The sequence below is a fragment of the Acipenser ruthenus genome, chromosome 7 (assembly GCF_902713425.1).
Source record: "Acipenser ruthenus chromosome 7, fAciRut3.2 maternal haplotype, whole genome shotgun sequence".
NCBI lineage: Eukaryota > Metazoa > Chordata > Actinopteri > Acipenseriformes > Acipenseridae > Acipenser > Acipenser ruthenus.
The window spans coordinates 38,929,858-38,953,094 of NC_081195.1; the positions used below are offsets into that span (position 1 = coordinate 38,929,858).

At 38.5% G+C, this 23,237-nt stretch overlaps 1 protein-coding gene across 2 annotated transcripts in view; it reads right to left on the reverse strand.

Moving 5' to 3' along the window:
- Positions 1–3,896: 3,896 nt before the first annotated feature.
- Positions 3,897–23,237, reverse strand: part of LOC117414886 (transcriptional enhancer factor TEF-3-like) — a 32,380-nt gene continuing 13,039 nt past the window's right edge. The window contains exons 3-11 of one of the 2 annotated variants that reach the window (XM_059026923.1): positions 22,950–23,012; positions 19,340–19,474; positions 17,396–17,439; positions 17,129–17,190; positions 16,238–16,368; positions 14,936–15,076; positions 8,380–8,520; positions 6,768–6,920; positions 3,897–5,538 (exon numbers count right to left, since the gene is read on the reverse strand). In XM_059026923.1, coding sequence (XP_058882906.1) covers positions 5,425–5,538; positions 6,768–6,920; positions 8,380–8,520; positions 14,936–15,076; positions 16,238–16,368; positions 17,129–17,190; positions 17,396–17,439; positions 19,340–19,474; positions 22,950–23,012 — 984 coding nt within the window. In that variant the 3' untranslated portion in view covers positions 3,897–5,424. Of the gene's footprint in view, positions 5,539–6,767; positions 6,921–8,379; positions 8,521–14,935; positions 15,110–16,237; positions 16,369–17,128; positions 17,191–17,395; positions 17,440–19,339; positions 19,475–22,949; positions 23,013–23,237 lie in introns of both variants that reach the window. The other variant, XM_034024726.3, reaches the window with a different exon arrangement.

Consider the following 23,237-nt stretch of genomic DNA (forward strand, 5'->3'; position numbering starts at 1 on the left):
AGCAGTGTAATTACTGGCCGGTGGCAGCTCCTCCTCTCAAAAGCTCTCTTGCACAACCTCATAAAAGTCCTCCTCAGTACAGCCCCAGAAGTGCTTGTAAAACTCTGCAGGCAGCCCGTCGATGCCTGATACATGGCCCAAGGATAGTCGTTCTCAGTCGTGAGTTTCTCCCTCATTTTTAACCCTAGCTACTTGTTACTGGGGTTCCTAATGGCAACACAAAAGGCAGCTTCTCGGCTTAGCCTTGTAGCAATCCAGTCATTCTGCAATATTGCCCTTACGACGGCTTTGGTACACTTACCCATAGGGTAATGGTTACATTTCGTACTTGAAAGGGAACGTTAGGTTATTATCATAACTCTGACTGACAGGCAGATCTTATTGGGCTGCCACCTCCTTGCTGTAGAACCACGCATGCGCCAGACAGTCAGCACAGACCTCTCCCTGTTAGAGGTCAATAACCATACAATAATGGTTACATTTCTATTTCAGGGAACCAGGGTTATGACAATAACATTTTATTTTTAACCTAAACAAAACATCACATTGTATTAGCAGGTCTTTGTTTGACATAATGATTGTGTCACTGTAAATATGTCATAATAGTCTGGAGAAATTATTTATATTTTTATTCTAAATATACAGAGGCATTATACAGTAAAATTCAATTACAATTAAAAAAAATAAAGTGGCTGTGTCAAATAAAATGTAACTTTTTTCACAATTATCCATATATATATATATATATATATATATATATATATATATATATATATATATATATATATATATATATTGAATCTTTAAAAGTTTAAAATACCAGTAGTATAAAAAAAAGGCCATGGCTAAGTTAAAAGTCCCCGCTTTGGTGAGTTCAAACTGCTCCCTTCAGGACAGCTCTTCTAATAAACATTCTCAGTCTCAGTCTCAACATGTGAGCAGCATGGAAGTGGATCAGACTTTCAGCCTTTAGGTAACTCAAACCCTGTATTATGTGGGTTTCAGGTATGAACAGTTTAGTACAAATGAACTCTAAAAATAAACACTGGAAGTTCTCCTTACTCGTAATTTCCAGGATTGAGAAGAATGTAAGGAAAGGGATTGTTATTGTTGAGCTCTGCAGGTGCAAGAGCCTGCGTGGCTGCTGCAGTGGAAGGACATTGTTGGGTGTATTCTCTCTGTACACAGCTTCAGCAGGGCAGTGGAGTGTGTGTGTGTGTGTGTGTGTAATACAAACGTATCTGATGTAACAAAGCAATATATAACTGAATAAATGCTGTATGGGATTCTTATTAGAAAGTGTATCGCGTGGAGGTTTTTTTTTTTTTTTTTCAAGTTCTGTGGCGCATGGTGTGTGTGTGTGACATGCTCTACATGCTACTTGGTATGCAGGCATGTCTTTGCTTGAGAGTGTGTGTGTCTGCTCATGCGTGTGTGCATGTATCAAATCCATGTCCACACATGTCATTATTGATTGTAGTTATTAACAACTGGGTTGGTGAGGACCTGATCTGTTAAGATGAGCTACTTCAAACTTCCAAATTAAAAGTTGGTGTAAAAGAAAACTATCCTTAGTGCTTAGTTTAGCATGACCATATGGAGCTCAGAACAGTAGAATCTAGACTGCATAGGGCTCAATTACAAGACCCCTCAAGCCATGGTTACAGACATAGGCATGAGAGTGTAGATGTGTGACTCTCCCATTATTTTCAGTGCACCTCACCTCAACAAACAGGTTTATATGTGTTTTCTTCTTTAGGAGAAGTTACAGTTGTACAGTTTGCAAGCAAGTGTTTGATAGAATATGTGCACCTTTAAAATGTTTTAAATACAATTAAATAAAACTAAAACGTTTTGAATTGTTCAATTGCTATATTATGCTTCCAACACAAGTTGGCAGCAGAGCTACAGTCAGTCTACACAATGTGCATTAGTACGTGAGTCAGTGCCCTATTCAGAACGGCTTCATACTGAACGCCAGGGCATTGGTTGACCATCTACATAAAAGAACCACTTGTCTGAAGTGACTAGTGTCATGAAGTATCAAGTAAGTTCAGTGAAACCTGAATTACTAGCTTTTAAGAGAAGGTGACCCCTCATATCATACTGTATGTCAGTGGTGCACAAACTTTTTATACACCGGCCAACTTTTTTAGTATACAATTTATCCTGCCATTGACACGTGTGATTTGACATTGTGTTTATTTATTGCATTTATAAAGCACTGTACAGTACATAGCAGAAAAAAGAACAAACCACAAGCCACACCATCTACGCCAGGCTGAGTAATCCCAACATCATCTGGAAAATATATCACAAGTAAACCGTTTTTCTAGAACAGCACCTATTGTAGCAAATTCATTTGATATTTGACTCCACATGTCCAGAGCCAATTCTCAACAGGAGGATTGCCCTCTTATTGTCCTCCTGAGAGCTCTTCTAAAACTCCTTCTCAGCCATGCTCTTCATTCCTCAACACAACCTTTACACAACAGGAAGCACTTGTGGACTTGTCTCTAATTTCCTGTGCCAGTTGGTAAGTGTCAGTGTTGTAGTGGGGCAAACAAGCAAGTGTATGGATACTAAAATGAGTCCTGGGTTCGATCCTTAACAAAAAGTCATTCTGAATTACTGCTTAGTTACTACATCTCATAACTACAGTACATGTACTGCTGCCACTCAGAAGTGAATACCTATTCAAGAAACGTAAAACAGAGGTCCTATTGTAAGTGACTCTGCAGCAGCATTTGTGATGCATAGTTCACTCCCTAGTCTGTGAGTCACGTTGGATAAAAGTGTCTACTAAATGACTATTTAATAATAATAATAATAATAATAATAATAATAATAATAATAATAGCAGCAAGGTGACGGCGTAGTTAAGAATATTTGTTTAAGGGAAGGAAAGGTTTAGCCTGAAAGGAGCTGCCCTCCTATGGGGTACAGTACATTGTATTTCTACATATCCTACTGAAGTAAGACTACTTGGATATTTTACCATACTGCTTAATAAAAATTTGATGACTAAGACTTTCTGGCTAGACTTGCTACAGTACAGTAAGCAATTCCTAAGCAGCACAAGAGGGGACCAAAAAAGTGTTTTGGTTGATTTGTAATTACTACTTGGTGAACTAACAAGTACAATTTTAGGTAACACTTCAGTTTAGGTATCAGTTATATAAGTGATTCTAAACAATCTATAAACATGTTATTACGCTATAAACAATTATAGAATATGATTAGAAATAAAAGGAATATTACACACTTTTGCCATTGTTTTTTTATTTGTGCTATTGTTTATAATCAGTTATAATGGATATTGTCTGTCTTTTCATGTCTGCTTGTCTTTCTATACCTGTCTCTGTCTTTAATTGTCTGTCTCACCAATTGTACTGTATGCAGTTATTATACACTTTTTTTGCTATTGTATATAATCAATTATAACGGATACCGATAATATCGTATTACAGAATTACAAATTACAGTATTTAAATAAGGTAAGCTGTTCAACTGCTGTTTGTTTTTTTCAACTGATTGAAACAAAACCTGCAAAACACAGTAACAATAAGGAAAGATTTCCTAGTAGTGGACTGTGCTTGAATAACATCCATTGCAAAAGAGTGAAATATATTTTAGAGCTTTTAAATTCAATTTTAAACTGAATAATAGTGTGATAGTCATTTTGAATGGACAGACACAGATATCTGTGTATTGCCTGGTTCTATTTATGTTTAACATATTATATTACTGTAGGACTAACTTAGCACTGTTAAAGGGGTTGTAGTTTAAAAAAACTATTGTATCTACTCACATTTAAGTCACCTCTGAATTCAAGTTGCACCCCAAACCCAAACCCAAACCCAAAGACAAAAAAAGACCCTGAATTCAAGTTTAACTCCATGAAAAAACACAATTATTTAGTTAAACCTGCACGGAACACTGTATTGCATTAGAGGAAGTCACCAACGACATTACAAATGGGAACATAAAATATGTACAGTACTTATAGTATTGAACGGCAGTCAGTTTTATTGTACTCCTTTGTTTAATTTGGCCAACCTGACTTTGTCACATTCGCAAGGATAAGTAGCCTTTCGATTGTGTCTCCATCTTCTGACACACGTCTCGGATGCCCCAAATTCACATTCTGCTCCACGGTTTCCCTTTTCTTCAGCAAGCAAGATTACTTTTCTTTTAAAAGCTGCATAATAAAATGAGTGTGAAGTTCAATGGGTAGCCATGTTAACATAGCGCATGAAGAGTCATTACTGTAGTGGGCATCACTGTGTACAGTAGCTGTCGTTCAAGCGCACCACAATAATGTGCTAATGTGAATCAGCCCCTAACTGAAAAACCCTGAATCCAAGTTTAACTTAAAATTGAGTATGCCTCAATATGGTAATTTAAAAATGGTACCAGTTGTGCACTTCCATTTGTTATATAGGCATCAGAGGTGGCGTTTGGAAAGAAACACATGTTAAAGTTAACCTGTATGTTTATTTAAAACATAATATTTGGTTCTACAATAAGTTGAACCTTGAACTTCCTTGGTCAATTCACCTGGTGGGTAAAATGTCTCCACCCCTTTGCTGTCATTTACCAACCAGATTCCCTTATTGACTGAGAAGCTCTCTGCTATGCTTTCACCCCAAATACCACGCAAAGGTGAAATGACCTAGGACTTGAAACAATAAGAGACTTTATCTGAGGAAGTCACAGAATCTGAGAACGTTCTTTCACCATGTGTAGTGTCCGCTGTCACGTTCTAAAATGAAAATGCATGTTTGCTATAACGTGTTTCTTTCAAAACTGCACACCTGAGGCCACTGTAGCTAATGAAAGTGCAAAAACAAAGTAAGATTTATGGAATTATTTTGTTAGCTGCAATCACTTGAAGTCGTATCCTTTTTATATGACCTACATTTCATTTACAGTAGGTCATCCAGCAAAATACACTGAAGGAATCTATCAGGACAGATATCCTCTGTGGCTCACCATGCCTTTGTCTATCCTCACTGTGATGGTGACCAAAACACACCTTTCATTCATTATCTGTGGTAGGTTAATACTGCAAGAAAACAATCCATGAAAAGTAGTTTTTTGTGAAAAAAAACCCCAAAAAACCCAACCCTTTGCTCAGTTCCACATGCAAACATAGGAAAAAAAGTAACAGATAAAAACTGGAAAACTCATAGAACAGTCCATGCAATTCCATTGTCTTTTTTTTATCACAAAACATCCATCAGTAACTGTAACTGTATTTGTTATCCTCTTTAAATGTTTAAAGTGTTTGTATTGTTCAACTGTCTTGTTTACAGGAAAGTTTAGGCACCAAAAAAATATATTTGCTCTTGACCAGAGGTTGTGTTTGTTGCAGCAGTAGTAGAAGTAGTTGGATGGGGGTCAGTCTTATCTCCCAATCCCCTAGTCCTTGACAAGTCTATAGATGTGGTGCTGGGCACCATGTTCGCTGGTGGACACCTCAAAAACATAGGCGATGCACAGCAGTGTCTCTTGTGTGTCTCGGTTTGTTACCACCTACAAAAAAAAAAAAAAAAAAAGCAGCACATAGTTACTTTACAAATATTTAGTGTAGTTTTATTAATGAAACAGCTTCTATTTTTATACAGGGTGATTATACAGGTTTTTTTGAAGCATTGTGTGGAGGATGATAAGCAATGGAAACATGTCTCTGACAAAGATACTCTGTGATGCACCTTTTGGCCACCAGAGGGCTGTTCAATAATGTTAATATTTAAGTGGAATTGAAAACCATGCAAAACAATGATATGCAAATTATGAATCACCCTGTATACATCTGAAAGGGTTGAGTTTAGAATTAGTAAAATAAACGTAATCAATTAATTAATTAACAAACATTTTGACTATAGTCTTTTTCAGTGTCTTCAAATGTTAGGGTGGTCTATGGTATACTACTTAAGAATGGAAAAGGGCATCATTAAATAGTATTTTATATTATTTGTTAGGTTATTTACTTTTACTTCTTTTTCTTACGCTTGTGTCCATTTTTGTCTACGCCACTAGCCACTCACACCTGTTCATGCTTAAAGTCCCATTCGTGGATAATTACAAACACTCTTCTTAAGGTAACCATTAAGAGAACACTTTATCAATCAGGAGAGTTTACACTGCAAAACAATATACGTAGTGGATCTCAAACCATCCCAACATTTGAAGACACTGAAAAATACTTATTTTCATGCTTATTTTGTTTCTTTTAGTATTTCTGATTTCAGCACTACTCAGTTTTTAATAGTTATGGATACATTGAAAGTGCCCAATTGTTTTATCCCGTTTTCTTTTCTTCTTCCCAGTTTCGAATGCCCAATTACACGCCCTCACTGCAAGCAATGTGTCAAGCACCCACTTAAACATGTGTCAAGCACCCACTAAACATGTGTCAAGCACCCACTAAACATGTGTTTTATTTATTTGGTTTGTTTTTTTCTTGTAAAACGCATAGTCAATGGAATTGTCCCAGGGAATTGGTGTTATTGTGTTGTCCAGTACAATTGTGGTTTGTTTAAAATTGTTTTACTTTAGCTTGCAGTGGTCTATAAAGAACACGTAACTATCTGGGAAAAGTCATTTGTAGTACTAAAATGACTGTGACTATTGATCTTCAAGTGCTTTAATGACATTGACTCTTGTAGTTCATGCAGGTGTATTTATGCTGTACAGATTTTTCTACTACTATAAAGTTTCTACTATTTGTAATTCCTGGACCCCTCTTACACATCGCTCACCTGCAGAATAGTAAAATTCTCCAAGACGCTGTTCATCATGTATTTCTCTGGGAGGTGCTTGAGTTTGTGGATGAAGTTGATCATGTATTCACACAGAGGGGAGCGGTGAATTCGAAACACATAGTGCCCATTCTCAAACCGAGCATACTCCGTCTACCAACGGTTCATGTAAAAGAAAAGATTACAAAAATATACTTTCTGACTTAAAGCCATAGTTTTTTTTTCTTATGCTGCAATACAGTGAGCCCTGAATTAAGTAGTCACTAAAGGAAAGGGAATCTGTGGCTGCTTAATCAAGGTGCCTTGGCCATCACATTGCTTTAAATAAAATAAAATAAATAAAAACCCCTCACTGGGGTTTACTGGCTGATAAGAGCAGTGATGACTTGGTTGATTGTAAAGATGTTACTGTATTATAATCCAGTACGCTCATGGCAGGAGGGTACCGGGGTGCAGCTTATTAAACGCGTCCTCTGATCTGTGTGAGGTTGAGTTGTTCGGGACAACAGCTGTTAGGTGGAAAAAAAAGAATGCCACATGCACAGGGTATCTTTGGTTTTCTGGGGTAACTGGATCTGCTAGCTGGCACCCCTCTAGTGCAGTTTGATGAGATGTGGGCCAGGGCCCCTGCCAGAGTTACAGAGAGTATGTTGCCAGAGGTAAGGTCACATGCTTGCAACCCTTGCCTTGCAGGGCCTCTTCTCTCTTACCACCAGTGACTAGGATCAATGCTCCAGTTTCCAAGGATTGAAGACAACCCCTCTATTTCCATATCCCTTAAGCTCAGCAACTTACTCACTTACACTACGGTGTGACCTTGGGACAGTCACTTGACCTCCTTGTGACTCAGTCTTAACCCCCGCTGTTGGAAAATGGTGCACAGCTACACTACAGTACCTTACTAGTTTACTATGGAGAGTGTAGGCTCTGAGCTTTATGGACGCATAACATCACAAGTGGTGGTGTAGCTGGTTGTGTCCATTATAAAGTTAACCACAGTTAAAGCATAGCAAAGTGTAATAAAGCATGATACAGTATAGATGACCATTGTAAAGCCCTGAGAGGTTTAGTAAAGCATATTAAAAAAGATGGCAAACCAAACTATGGTAATACATAGTCTAACTATGGGGACATTTAGTTTCTCCAGTTACTTACACGCTTTCAGTCATCTTACTATTTTTTCGCATCATTAATGTTGGTTTCTTTAAAGATACTGTTTAAGGTTGTTGGTTTTAGCAGCTCTTTAGTACAGTATGGAAACGGGTGGTGATGGAATGAGAAAGCATAAAGGATGCAGACAACAAGGTTTCTCAAAGCAAGCTCAAGGCCTCTCTATGACTTGGACTTTGCAACTCTTAAATCAAAGGTGTTTAAAAAGTGTTTTTATCAGCTGTGTTAGTATACACTTGTTCTTATCTACACTGCTGCTAAAGTTGTTTGTGCCCGGTAGCTTTATGTTAAATATGTATAAATTGCAACTAGGATTAAAATCTTGGTTGCTGCCTTGAATACATTTCAAATACAACAAATCCTAATCCATAATATAGTGGCTGGGCAATGTAATTCATGTTGTGTTGGATTCACATTGCTCCTCAACCTCCCCCTTCCTTACCTCCACTTTCTCTACCACCTGCTTGCCGAAGGAGCAGACTTTGGTGGAGCAGGTGATGATCATGTTCTCTGAGCTGTCGTACTGACTGGAGACCCCATAGAAAGAGCCGCTGTCACCCTGCATGTTCGTGTTCAGATCCGCCTGTCCAACACCAAAGTGACAGTGCTTACTGACAGACAGTCTCATTTCATTCAATGGAAGTCGTGTGAAATACAGAAATTAGACAAATCCAAACACCTGTGATGTTTAGAAAACGTGTGAGCTAGCTACCCCTCATATGACAGATGTGAAAACATATGTTCTGTAATGTAATACAAAACAACTCATCTCAATATTTTCATTAAATTATTATTCATAAATTAAGTACATTAAAAAAAATGTAAAGCATTACTTAAAACATTTGCCTATTTGACTTGTTGGGAGTCATTAAGCTCACAGACTTTGATGGAGGGCTTATACTAGGCACTTGGTTGGCTTGCTTCTGTATCCAAGACTGCACAAATTACAAATGCACCAAGTGAGGACTCGGTGAACTGGCTCAGAGTCGATCATTTAGAAGATTCTTATCATGTGAGCCACCCGTTTACATCTCAGCCGGCTTTGACCCAGTATGCACGCACATATTATTATTATTATTATTTATTTCTTAGCAGACGCCCTTATCCAGGGCAACTTACAATTGTTACAAGATATCACATTATACATTATTTCACATATCACAATTTCTTTTACATTCAATAACCCATTTATACAGTTGGGTTTTTACTGGAGCAATCTAGGTAAAGTACCTTGCTCAAGGGTACAACAGCAGTATCCCCCACTGGGGATTAAACCCACAACCCTCCAGTCAAGAGTCCAGAGCCCTAACCACTACTCCACACTGCTGCACATAGCCTGAACTAGTCTGTGCCTGATGGCGATATATCGATCACCCCTTACGTGAAGGTTATTTCCCAAGCTGAAATACAATCCCATTGCAACGCACACAATTCTCTTTACCTCCAGAAGATCCGACCATCCCTTCCGTGTCAAAGTGAGACTAATTTGAATTATTCTCCAGGGTAGCTCCAAATGTGTCAAACGTATAGGCTACTTTGGAAAATTACAAAATTAAAAAAACAAACAAGCTAAAAAAATACTAAAAAGCTTTAATGTGACAATGCTGAAGTTGGCTTCTTATTCATATGTATCCTTAGCTGTCTAACATGGAATTTGCTTCCGTTTGCTATCTTTTCTAATAACCCATTTTTAAGTTTCATGCTTTCCCCATTTAAACAGTGCACGGGGGTAGGGGTCAAGGCTGGTAGGTGACACAATCAAATATCAAGACATAAGCCGGATACCAGCTCCTGCAAGAGAGACGCCTCTTTTGTAAAACGGTATCTGCGCTGTGCATCAGTGCGGGATGTCCCGCGTTCACGTCCCACCTCCGCCTGTGAGAAGCCCTGCCAGCCGTCACAATAGCATACTCACACAGACCTGAACAAGAAACAAACCATTCAGGAGGAAATGATAAGATCTATAAATATACTATGAACGTAAAATGTTATTTAGGGATAGAAATTGATGTTCAACAATGATACAGGGTACACATTGCTTTGCACTTCAGATATATATGTTGGGCTTACCTTTGTAAAATAAAAACTTCAACATGGAAAACATGCTTTCTGTACGGTGCAGAATAAAGTAGTGAACTTGGACAGGTGACTTTACAATAGAATGGTTTTTTAAATAGACTTTTTTCTGTTGCTGTTTAGTTTTAAGTAGGATTTTTAATGGAGTGCTTAAAGTTGTGGATGAACATACAATAAATACAATACATTCCTTAAAGTAAGTTAGCTTTCATTTCTCTTCAGGGACCGTCTTCAGTTTAATAATACAGTATTCAGCATTTCAATGCATATGCGCTACTTCTTGTACCATTTTGTTTTAGCACTGTTCCTTTTTTTAAGTGCATATTTATAATATTGGAATGTTCTGATATTATGCTTGTTGCAATATTGACTTAATTAAACAGTACTTTAGTACTTCTGAAATACATAAATAAATAAATCGTATGGTTTGATTATTTTATTTAAAAGCGTATGTCTTCAATGCATTTATTTTATTTATTTATCACTTTTTAAAATGTGTATTTCCAAAGTATAGTTTGACACATTTGGGGCTACCCTGGAAAATAATTCAAACTAGTCTCACTTTGACACGAAGGGGTGGTCAGATCTTGTTCTGGTATTTGCTCTTATTCAGATCAGCTTTGGTGAAGTCAGTTGTCTGCACAAGACTAGTAAGATTTCAGCTTTCTAAAAATGTCAATGAACCGTCTTCAAGGAGATGGGATTGATCCCGATGGGGTCGTATTTCGGCTTGGGATCATAACATAAAAATAAAAGAACATTTTTTATTTTTGTTTTACACAAAAGGTTTGCATGATTTACGATATATATATATCTATATATATATCTATATCTATATCTATATCTATATATATATATATATATATATATATATATATATATATATATAATTTCTTAGCAGATGCCCTTATCCAATAATGTGATATCTTGTAACAATTGTTACAAGATATCACATTATTTTTACATACAATTACATTATTTTGTACACATTATTTTTTACATACAATTACCCATTTATACAGTTGGGCTTTTACTGGAGCAATCTAGGTAAAGTACCTTGCTCAAGGGTACAGCAGCAGTGTCCCCCCCACCAGGGATTGAACCCACGACCCTCCGGTCAAGAGTCCAGAGCCCTAACCACTACTCCACACTGCTGCCCCATATAATTTTTTTTTTTCTGGACGTATTATTCGTCATCTGTGTAGAGAGAAACAATTAAGTGTCCTGAAAGAAATGATTAGTTTAAACCCTTTGTGTAACATCCCAAAAAAAAGTTTTCATTAATTTTAATTTGTGTACACTGCAGTTATACCTCCTTTCAAACCTGTAACTCCCATCATTTGTTCCGATCATGTTTGTTTGTTTTATGTTGTCCTAATTAAACAAGCGACTCTGACAAGACTACGAATGACACAATCAGCTCAAGCTCTGTAAGCAACCATTAATTACTTATTTATTTAGAACTGCAGAAAATGATTCATGAAATGTGATCTGCTGGCGGATAAAACGGAGGATCACGTTAGAAAATAGGCAGATATTTTTTAACCGATTAACCAGTGGAAAAATTCAGCAGATTTTGCCATTTCCACCAAAAATGAAACCCCTTTCGAAATTCGGGCCCATTACCTGTACAAAAAAACAGATAATTTCAAAATTAGATCACAGGTTCCTTTTGTAGATGTGTGTGAAAAATAATATTTCTGACAATAAAAGTTTGTGGCAATTGGGCTTGTTTCACATTTATCCCACATTAATTATTAAATGTCTTTTCCCATAATAGCACAAATATAAAAGCTTGTTTGTATTTTGGAATCCTCTGCCTCTGTCTCTCTCAGCGTTCTGTCAAAGATATTATTTTGTTCGAGTAACAATCCCAGCTTCCTGTTGCTGTTGTCTGTGCCTGTTTCACACTGACTATGAGGGTGTTGCCCACAAGTGTACATGGCAAATGTGAGCCGTCTCAGGGACCGCTGCGTTCACAGTAGACCAAAAACAACGACCAACGCTGTTGCAGAGCCCCCCTCTGGAGCAGAAAAGGCCTAAGCTGTCTTAAATTTGCTGCATATTTTCACAATCAACTTCCTTGAAGAAATTCTTAAGGATTGGTCGCTTATCCCTCCAGAAAGAATTGAACACCTTGCCAACTCAGAATCAATGAAACCCCACACACCCCATTGACAGTGTTGTGGCAGGTGATTTTCATTTTTGCTCCAACTCCTGTAGATCTATAGGCAGGGAGGTGACTGAGCCACTAGCATGCACATATACCCTACCCGAGTACCCCTACAACTTAAAAGACCATTCATTCTCCTGCTGCTTTTTTATTTGAATATAATCTGCTCATTTATAATAATTTACTGAACCCCTTAATTTAATTTGACCCATGTTGCCTTGTCTTAATAGAACCGCTTCAAAGATCCGTAAGGGAATTTATACTATAAAAAAATCCCATAATGTCTAATTGAATCACCCAGACGTGCTACTATGTAAAAATATACAGAAGCTGGCTGAAATCTGATTCTCCTGGTGTCTCACAGGCGCAAGACTATCTGTTAAGACAGGGCCAGAGGCGGCTCGGGACCGGGCAGAGGCTAAAATCCAATCCAAAATGCCATCACTTTCAGGTAGACCAACAGCCTGTCACCATTGTCATGCCAACCCACACCTCAGGACCCCGCAGGGCAACCCTGTGACATGCCTATATTAAACAGCACATTTTCATGGTTAGGTGCTTTGTGTGTGTGTGTGTGTGTGTGTGTGTGCAGTGTGAAGGGAGAGAAAAGGAAGGAGAGGGAGAAACAGGGAGGGGGAGGAGTAGAACGAGTAGTTACCATGTTTTTGAGAAGCAAAGTCTGTACATTTTTAGAAATGTTATTTATGAATTTACTTTGTGATCACTAGTACCTGTATAGTTCCTAGACTGTAGCTGTTCCCACCCCACTGCCCCTCACAAACTTTAATCTATTAAACAAACAAAACTACCAGCATAAAATATGCTGCCACACAAAGGTGTACATCTTTTGATGTTTAATGTAGCACATTGATAAGACATGCACACTTCTAAATACATGTTGTTTCTAGCGAAAGGGTTAATAAGCAAACAGTTTGCATGTTTTTCTTACCCCTCATGCACACATTCTCAGAAGGCCCTTATCATTTAGCTATTCATTGCTTAGCTGGATTTTTACTTGAGTCAAGTAAAGTGAATGTATCATGTCACCACACTACATTGGGTTCAAGCTTAATGATCTAAACAGTGGCAGATCTTAACATATATTTATCAAGATTTTTTTTTGTGGCCCTCATTTCACTGTATTTTAGAGTATGTAATGTTAATAGGTGGGTGTGACAGAAATACAATGATTGTAAACCTGTGAGGGCGCTTAGCAGCGAGAACAGAGTTCCTTGGACGGGCTGGCTTGACAGTCCTTTCCCAGGGTTCAAGGGAAGTTGGCCAGCCAGGAAGGGGGCGAGACTCCGTTGCAATAACGCATTAAAAACCAGTAAAAACCTAACCTGTATAAATGGGTAATTGTATGTAAAAATAATGCGATATCTTGTAACAATTGTAAGCCCTGGATAATGGCGTCTGCTAAGAAATAAACCATAATAATAATAATAATAATAATAATAATAGGGTCATGTCGCTGCGAAAGTGTCTCGTCGTCAATTAAAAAATCTCATCGCATCTGGTGTGTGGAGACCTTAAGTGTGGCTAGATTAAGTTTTGTCATGAGAAAAAGACCCCACTGACTTCTTGTGCAAGAGGCATGAGGACCCCACGCAACTCCACATAAAATCCTAAGCAAGTGAAATATTAATGTATTGTTTGGTGGCAGGAACAATTGTCTTTGCCTGAGAGACATATAATAAAATATAATGTATATGCTTCATTTTGTGTTGCAGTGAGTGTCCCCACTCCAGCCTGTTTGGGCTGGCACTCTATAAATAATGTTGCATGTTGGAGGGGGTCAGGCAGCAAGCAGGGGGACAGGTGCCTGTGCTCGGGTTACACTCTCAAAGAGCAGCCCTGCCATTCTCTGCGCCTCCGAGCGCTTTCTTATTATACACACATCACGCTCCTGCATTGTCGTGTGGGGAATGTGAGGGGACTAGACCTTGGACACCAGACTCCTCGGTTAAACAGCTCCGCCTGCCAGCAGCGCTCCCAGTCTGTCCTTCTGTCTGTCCTACGTTTGATAACAACATGATAAACGGCTGTGGCAACTGGAGAGGGTGCAGATCACACACAGCACACAGGGTGTCATGTCGCACAAGGCGTCTGCAGACGGTCTCTCACGTGATGCAGTCACATGACTGTTCCCCTGCGACACTGCAATGTCACACAGACTCAGGCTAACTTTCCACCCCCCAAAAAAATAAAAAAACAAAATATTTAATAACATACTTTAGATGCCCCCCTCCCAAAAATAACAAAATAAAGATGTCAGTATTATTATTATTATTATTATTATTATTATTATTATTATTATTATTATTATTATTATTATTATTATTTATTAGTTTATGTAGCAGACACCTTTATAAAAGGTGATTTACAGAGACTCACGCACTTTTCTAGCATCTGATTGTTCAGCTCAACCAACCTGGTTTCATTATTAAAAGGTATACAAATTACCTTTTTACTAAATGGTACTCTGAATGGAACAACCTTCTTAAATAAATAAAAACAATTTCAAATGGTATAGGTTCCTACCCTTCCAAGTGAAATGTAGTATTGCCCTATTTCTGAAGACCAACCAGCCTATAGAAAAGAAAATGCATGATTGTGATGAGTACAGTTTGGGAGAGAACTGACCTCGTCTTACACCCAGTCGGTTATTAGACGGAAATGGCTATGGAATCCAAACAGGAGCAATTTGTAACCCACTGTGTTGTACTTTTTGAAACAGAAAACTCACCCAAAATTTGACAAGGAAGAATGCATTGACTGGTCCTTTCTCGAAAAGGTCCTTCAAGCCTCCCTTCTTCTCCGGAAACTTATCATAAATCTGCCGGATGTCCACTGCCTCCAGGTAGGGGTCGCTGAACGTGGGGTTTGACTGACCGATGTGGACAAACAGATGCTTGTTATACTGCAGAACCACATAGAAGGGGAGGGGGGGGCAATTGAGTGAAATCTCTTCTGAACTCCCAAAAAGCATCAATTGAAAAATAACATATTAAAGAGTGAGAAGCTTCAAATGACATTTTCTGAGGTTTTCTTTTTTCAATCATTCCGAGTGCTACCTTTGCTCAAGTACAGCTGTTTTTTCTTTTGGTCAGTCTAAGTTAAGTTGCTTTGATTATGAGCTCAGGAGCTGTTTTCAGTTCTAGTTTCTGCCATAAACATATGTTTTAGAGGCTTGATCAGCCAAAGTGTCTTTATGTTAGTAAGTGCAAAGCAATATACTGCTGGCAAAACAAAAGGCAACTTGATACAAAGTGGCAGATCACTAGATGGCGATGTGTCTTACTTCTATAAAGATATGTTGGCTGATCAAGTATCTATGGCAGGTAAGTAGAAATGTAGAGCAGCTACTGATCTCATCTTTAACCTTTTCAGTGCAAAGGACAAGGAACCCTGTCATGCCTTTTATTGCAAATGTTGTGTGGTTGTGAATTCGCTATTATAAGAATACATTTAAGCAGGATAGATCCAGAGAGACAATATCTAGGGCTGGCCTGTTGCTTTTTATACATTGATTGGGGAATTCAAGCCTTCTGTTTTTAAGACAGAGGGGAGTTTAGCCAGGCTAGGATTGTGCTGACCTGTACTGGGATTTACAGCCCCTCCTGCAGCACACTGCCCCCTGGTTGAGCTCTGACCCAAATGAGTCTCCAACACCACCTTCTGCAGTCCCTGCTTCCCCATTCAAGACCAAGCTTCCATTATTATTAGTTTTAAACAGGTTATTGTTTTAAACATGAGAAAAAATATTTGTTTAAAATCTGGATTGTTTTTCAGTTCACAAAAGACAGCACTTAACAGTCCCATAAACTTTAGCTACTGTGATTTCTCTGTGATCTCATATCTACAGCACACAGTTAAAGAAGGAAACAAAAATCTGAACCATTCGGGGTACTTGTGAAAACCACTGCTTTGTACGGTTGGCCTAGGCTTTCTGAGTCAGAATACCCATCAAATCACAACAGTGAAGGGGATATCTCTCTCTATATATATCCATATACAGTATGCACATCAAAGTACCAGTCCAGCTTACTGTATCAGGATCCCTCTGCTGTTCTAGGAAGGCTGAGAATTCCAGCATCCGGAACTTGGAGCTGCCAATGCTGCGGCCCTGCCAGGGAGGGGCTGAGGGGGAGGTGGTGAGTCCCACTGGAGTCTCATAGCCTGCAGAGAGGGGCAGACAGGAGGGAAGAGGCTCAAATACATTGGTCAAATTGGCAAGGAGTCATCGGTCAGTTTTGGTGTTGAATTTAGTAAAAGAAACCTGATTAGAGAGCATTACAGTCTGGTAGTGTGCCATGTCTGCAAGGTAGGAGTACAACTACCACACAGAAAAGGTTAACTATCGATGTAATGCCCAATAACTATGGTTTTACTGCTGTTAGAAACTTGTGAACAGTGTTTTATTGTTATTTTAAAAACTTAAATCAGATTACAGTAATGTATCATTTTAATGTTTAGCTTTCCTTCTGTTTCAGTATTTTTAAAGCTAGACATCCTATCTGAAAGTTACAGTCAACCTACCTGTGGTAGTGACCCCCAAGAGCTAATTGGAGGATGAAAGTTCAGAGGTTTGTAACGTCTCATAAGCCTAGTTTTTGAGCCCAGGTTTCAGTGTAGATTCTGAAATCTTAATAAATAATTGTCCTTGTATATATTTGCCTAGTTATACTCTTCATGTTACATATAGTGTTAGGACAATATAACCTCATACTAATTTCTCATGAGACAGCCTCCTATAAGGGGCCAATGGGATTGAGCCAGAGTGGACTAGTTTTCACTACACAGCCATTATCAGATCTAGTAATGGAATACCAATAAATTCAAAGCTGTACTGTGTTGGACACAATGGTCTGTGTTGGCAGTCCCTGCCCCTTTCTCTGTCTAGAAACCACTAGGTCCGTATCACTACCATCACAATTACCTGTGATTGAAGCTGCGACAGGTGGCTGAATGTTGTAGGTCTGTTGTGAGAAAGGTTTCACACTAAAAAACAAGAGATGCGGTTAAATGTGAGTGCTGTCATTTTAGAATAGTACTTTGAGCCCAAACACAAGCTCATCAAAATATGCCAAGCAGTAACTTCTTTTACAACAATGTCTATGACTTTTGCACAGCAGTATAGATAGCTAGATAGATAGATAGACAGATAAATGTAAAAAGACAGTGAAGGGTTAACCCCAGTACTCACTCATGGGAGGCCACAGGTTTGCCTTGTAGAGCTGCATGCCAAAACTGAAAAAGAAGATTTCTAAAATAAAACAATCCCACATCTTTAAAGAGGGACCAGGCAGTCTGGAGAACCTTGTTCCAGGATATCTATCAGTTAAATACTCTCTAATCCACATTACATTTAATTTGTTTATCAACTATTATGTTTATTAATTAAATTTTGCTTGCCAATCATCCTTCTTTGGTTTAACACTAGCACCGCCATAGCTGCTTTTTGAATGGCTTTTGCAATTCAAATTTAAATATCTCCACGTGAATATCTCGTGCATGTCTGTTCTTAAGTGTTACTAAATATTTGAATTAAATACCCATATGGTGTTTCAGCTGCAGAATCGTAAAAATGAATGTGTTATAAGCACTTGCTTCTTCAACCGCCAGACCCGCAGTTTATGCGGCATATTGAAATCAATACAATATAGCTGACAATTTTGTCTGGTCTTTGTAATAAGAGCAACGTCATTGTGAAGTAACGTATTATAATCCTGTTGAGTGCTTGAAACTCTGATGAAAGTCATTCTACACATCATATATTATTATTATTTACACTACATTTCTCAGGCAGAACGACTGTATGACGGTGCACAGATCAGTGACCATCGGGACTGATGATAAATGAAAGCCAGAGCCTGTTGCATTTTACAACGCCACGAAGTACGGTGTGGATATACTGGATCAAATGGCACGGCTGTATTCTGTCAAAGGTGGTACTCGCAGGTGGCCTGTGTCTGTTTTTTATAATGTTTTGGACCTGGCAGCCATCAACGCTTTGGTTTTGTACAAGGAGTGCACCGGCAACACAGTCACTCAAAGGGACTTCATTTTGCAGCTAGCCCTGGAGCTATGGCAGAAACATTTTGATAAGAGACACGAAAGACGGCTGACAAATGCCCCTCAACCTTCAGCCAGCTCTGCGCCCACTGGCACATGGAATAAAAGACAATGCCAGGTTGCTAAATGCAATAAAAACAGAACTTTTGATGTCTGCGCCCGTTGTGAAAAGGCAAGTCTGTGACAAATCCACTGGTACAGCTGAAAAGCGTGTTTTCTGCATAGATTGTACTTAGAATGCTGTAATAGAACTCTGAACAGACAGACAGCCTTTGAACTCTGTTTCACTCAAAGCACTTTCACGTTGCATAAGTTATGTTATATTTTTGTTTATGCTATTTTTATAACTAGTTATTTATGTTTTATCATTATATATGTGCATACAGCTTTCTACACCTGTTTACACAGATATTTATTTTATAAAGTTTATTTTATTACAGTTTTTCATGTTTATGTAAAACTGTGCTTTTTTAAAAAAAAAAATAGGAAGAAAGTTTCATTTTCAATGTAATTACGGTGTTTCTGCTCTGAAAATGTTATGTATGATGTTAATAAATAAAAATATTAAGTTGTGTCCCATTGTTTGTTTTTCATTTTCATATCGAAGCCTTTTTATAACGGAGCCGCACATTTTGCGTTCCAGTGTTAAAAAAAGATCAACTCATTTTAGGATTTTTAAGCTTTCAATCACGTCCCCCCTAACCCTTCTATGTTCTAGGTTTAACTTCCATCAAATCTCCTCTAAATCTTTTTAGTACAGGTTACTCTATTTACAGGGTGCATAGTATACTTATAGTATTCTCCACAATGTAGATGTTCACATTAAAAAAAGAGGTGCACGTTACACAAACGGTGTGTATTATATTCCTTCATGTCACTTTATATAAATTATAGATAAGTAGTTTACTCTTCCTTACATTCACTGTATGTTGCATCAAATTAGGACCAGCGATAAGAGTTACCAAAATATCTGTATATTTTGTGGCATGCTTCTTGTTTATTCAAATGCATGCACCTCATTCACAGAAGGCCAGCATCTCTATCTGCAGAATTTTAACCATGTGTCCACACGTACCCCAGTGGCTGCAGGGTAGGCAGGCCGGGGCAGTGCCTGCAGTGCCAGCTTGCTCTGGAAGGCGTTGGCAGAGAGGATCTGGGCAGAAGACATGGTGGCCATGCTCTGGAGAGCTTTATCCTTTGCTGCCTGATCCTGGGGAGGAAACACAGGCACTCAGTAAAGAGTCCTCATCACAGCTTAGCTCTTTTCCAGTGCAACCAGAATCTCCGATTCTTAATCCTTTAGTGCAGTAGTCAATCTAGCCTATCCTTTATTTAACTTGGTAGTACCAAATGTGAAGAGGTTTGTATTTAGAGTGCTGACCTGGAAACATGGGAGGGAAAAGAAGACAGTCTTTAAGAAGGGAAAGGACAAGGGTTTAAAAGGATTTTACCAAATGATGGTCAAAAATATTTACTATGGAAGATGTTTCATCTTTAATGAAAGCACTAAGTGCTTTGCCACATTTTTATTTTTTGTGTCATTTTGCTCATTTTTCTTACTGCATCAAATGTTTTAATGTGACCGGCACCTTTAAACTTATTCAGTCTTCAGTATTTTGTTTAGCATTATGAGGTGAAATATTAAAAGATGACATTGTTTTAAGATTTCCTTAGTAAATATTTCATTTTTGGCCATCCCTTACAGGCAAAATCCCCATCTCATATCTTGTCCTTCAATAAGGTCAACTTGCCAACTTCATCCATGACACACTGGATAGCATCCTATTCCCATGCACAAGTCAACCTAAAATGGAGAAGCAGTGCCCAAGCATTGCTGTCTATATTTCAAAGCTGAAGTGTGGGATACTGTGACAGAAAGGCAATGATTCTTGGTGGTAAATTTCCCTCTCGACCTGTGAGGGTGCAAAGTAACGGGAACAGAATACTCTGGACTACGTGGCCTGACACTTCGTTCCGAGGGGTAAAAGGAAGTCGGTCACGTAGAAAAGAGACAGAGCTTCGGTACATTAACTCATTGACCCAGAGGAGAAATGATGTGCCAGCTGCAGATCATAAAAAGCAGCTGCAATCGTTTACCAAAGGGTCATGAGTGACGGTATAAATAGGGGTTGAAGCAATGTTAACTGTTCCACTGTAAATCACAATCACAATCACTAATTCACGCACTAACCGGACTTGTGTTTGTGTTTTGCGTTTAATGTGGGGATACAAGAACGGGACTATTATTTCAGGACCAGCTTGGGGGATTATAAATGTAAGTAATACACGCCGCTGTATTACTTACCATCATTATTATTTCCTGTTTGTTTCGCCATCAGGCACTGGACAAACACAACTAATAAAAACAAACCTTTTCACCTGGATTACAATTGTTTGTTTATTCTTTAATCACCTGCACCTGTACACAATTAACCACTTTGCCACAGACACCAAGAAAGGATTGAAGCAGCACTATCTTTTTCTCAAAAGTTTATAAAGAGAATGTGCAATATGACAGTAACTAAACTATACACATAGGTTACGCTTTACTTGCAATCATTCATTAATAAAAGGTTATGAGCAAAAGATAAGTCTGCCTTCATAATCTTGATGAGAGCTGTATGTAGGGGAGCACCACTCTCATAAAGGTTTCCCATAGTAAAAGCATAGCAAAGTATAATAAATCATAATGAAGGCATGGTAAAGTCCAGTGAGGTATGGTACAGCATATTAAAAACATGGAAAACCATAGTAAACTATGTTAAATGCATAATATAACCATGGGAAAAGCATAGGAAAACTGACAGTGATAAAACTATATAAGGGCCATTACATTGTCCCTAGTGGAAGTTCATTAAATGCTCAGTAAATACCTGACCTGTGGCAGGCATATCCCAAAAGTATTGGTTGGTGGTCGTCTTCTAATTGAAAGGGAACCTAGATTTACCTAGGTGATTCGTCAGGAACCCTTCCATTAAACAAAAAACATTTTACTTGTCAGCGCTGCTTATAGTTTATCTGGACAATGACACAAAACTGAATGGAGCATTTTTGCTGAACCATCTGTATCTCTGTGTGTTGTTGCTGAAAGATGCCGAGTATCAGTGGAGCTGACAAGCTGTGGATTTGATGATGTGGCGGTGGCAGGTACAAGACTGGTTGCTTTAGTATTTTTTATTGCAGTATTGATTGGCTGGTTTTGAGGCACAGAACTGATTGGATGATTTAGCTGCCCATCACATCTCACAATCACAAAGATTTGGATACCCCCAATCACTTGTGCTAATACCCATACTGAGTTTCATCACAGCTGAATGAGATATACTGTAGTTAAAACAAACATACAGGCATCACCCCTGTATCCCTGTCGCCAGGGGAGAAGTATAAATGAAAATGTTACCACCACCCTTAAAAAAACATATTAACAACGTTCACAGGGAGCAGTGAAAATGCAATTGAAAACGGATTTTCACTGCTCCCCTTATCATTGAATGCTACCCTGCCCATCACATCTCAGTATCTATGTTAAAAGTCTAACCTGGATGCAGTCGAGTCGACTCGACTCTCGTCTCCGCTCAAAATACTGCGATTATTTTAAATATCACATATATTTTGTGTAAAAACACAATAAATGCGAAAATCTATAGCAGAAAAAATATCAAGTACTTATCTGAATAGGCTCCCTTGTCAGGCCAGTTCTTGAAAGGTAAAATGGCGCTAAGGGTCTGTAAGCGCTGTCATTCTGTGCCCTCAGGGGCGGGCCATGACAGGCTCTGCGAGCAGCTTTGATATATTGTATTCAGGTTTCGGGTCTTTAGGAGGTAAATACCCATTCGGTAATGGTTACATTTCGTACTTGAAAGGGAACTTCGAGTTCAGCTTGGGGTTGTCTTGCGAATGACCCCATCGCGATGCAGAAAATTCACTTTACCCGAAGCCCATCTGAAGAAGAAGATCCAATACCAGAAGATCCGACCATCCCTTCATGTCAGAGATTACTTTGAATTACCAGTCTGAGTTTTCATCCCATAATGTAAAAGCGAGACTAGTTGGAATTATTACCAAACCATCCAATTTATTTACATTTTAAAAGTACAAAACCGGATCTTCTTTCTACACCAGGATGGGGTCCTATATAAAATGAACATTGCAGAACACAAACTTGCCTTTGAGTTGTCTGAGAAACTCTAAAATGAGAAGTCTAGGATGATGATTGGATTTAACACACATGAAAGCAATGCCAAACAGGAAATAAAACAGAACTATCAAAAGCCTGGGAGGGACTCATGTGATCTGTAAATCACATCTAGGTGTGTCCGCAGCATGTGCTATGTGATTGGAAAAAAAAAGTTTCTTAACAATACCAGTACTAGCTGCCATTGTTAAAGCACCAACTTAATACAACAATAATCATGATAGTTCCTTTAACATACTGACAGAGCTGGTATTCACTATCAGGAAAAACTGACTGAAATGTAAATCATTGACATATCAGTATCTGAATTACTTGACAATACATAAGCAACTCCAACCAGTATCATAGGAGAATCTAACACTGGAGTATATTTTCAATAACCCCACACTTTCTAGCTGTTATTACACCACAGAAGAAACTCCAGGGAAGCAGGGAGATGCGGCCAGTATGATGAGGTGGCTGAAAGTTACAGTGGCCAATCAGCACATACCTTCAGCTTCACTTGGATCTCCCGTGCCTTTCGCCGGGCAAGCACCTGGATATGGCTCGATACCTAGAGAGTAATGTGTGACTTTTAGCTCAGGTGGGACAATTTATTGTGGCTTCATAGTACAGATTTCAATTCAGAAACAGCAATAGAGGATTATATAAAGACATGCATATAGAACATGCCTATCATTTAAGACACAAGAGAACATGATCAGGCATCAATTCAAACTAATGCCATTTCCAGAAAAAATCTGATCCATGCAGCAATTTATAGCTGCTTCAAAGGACA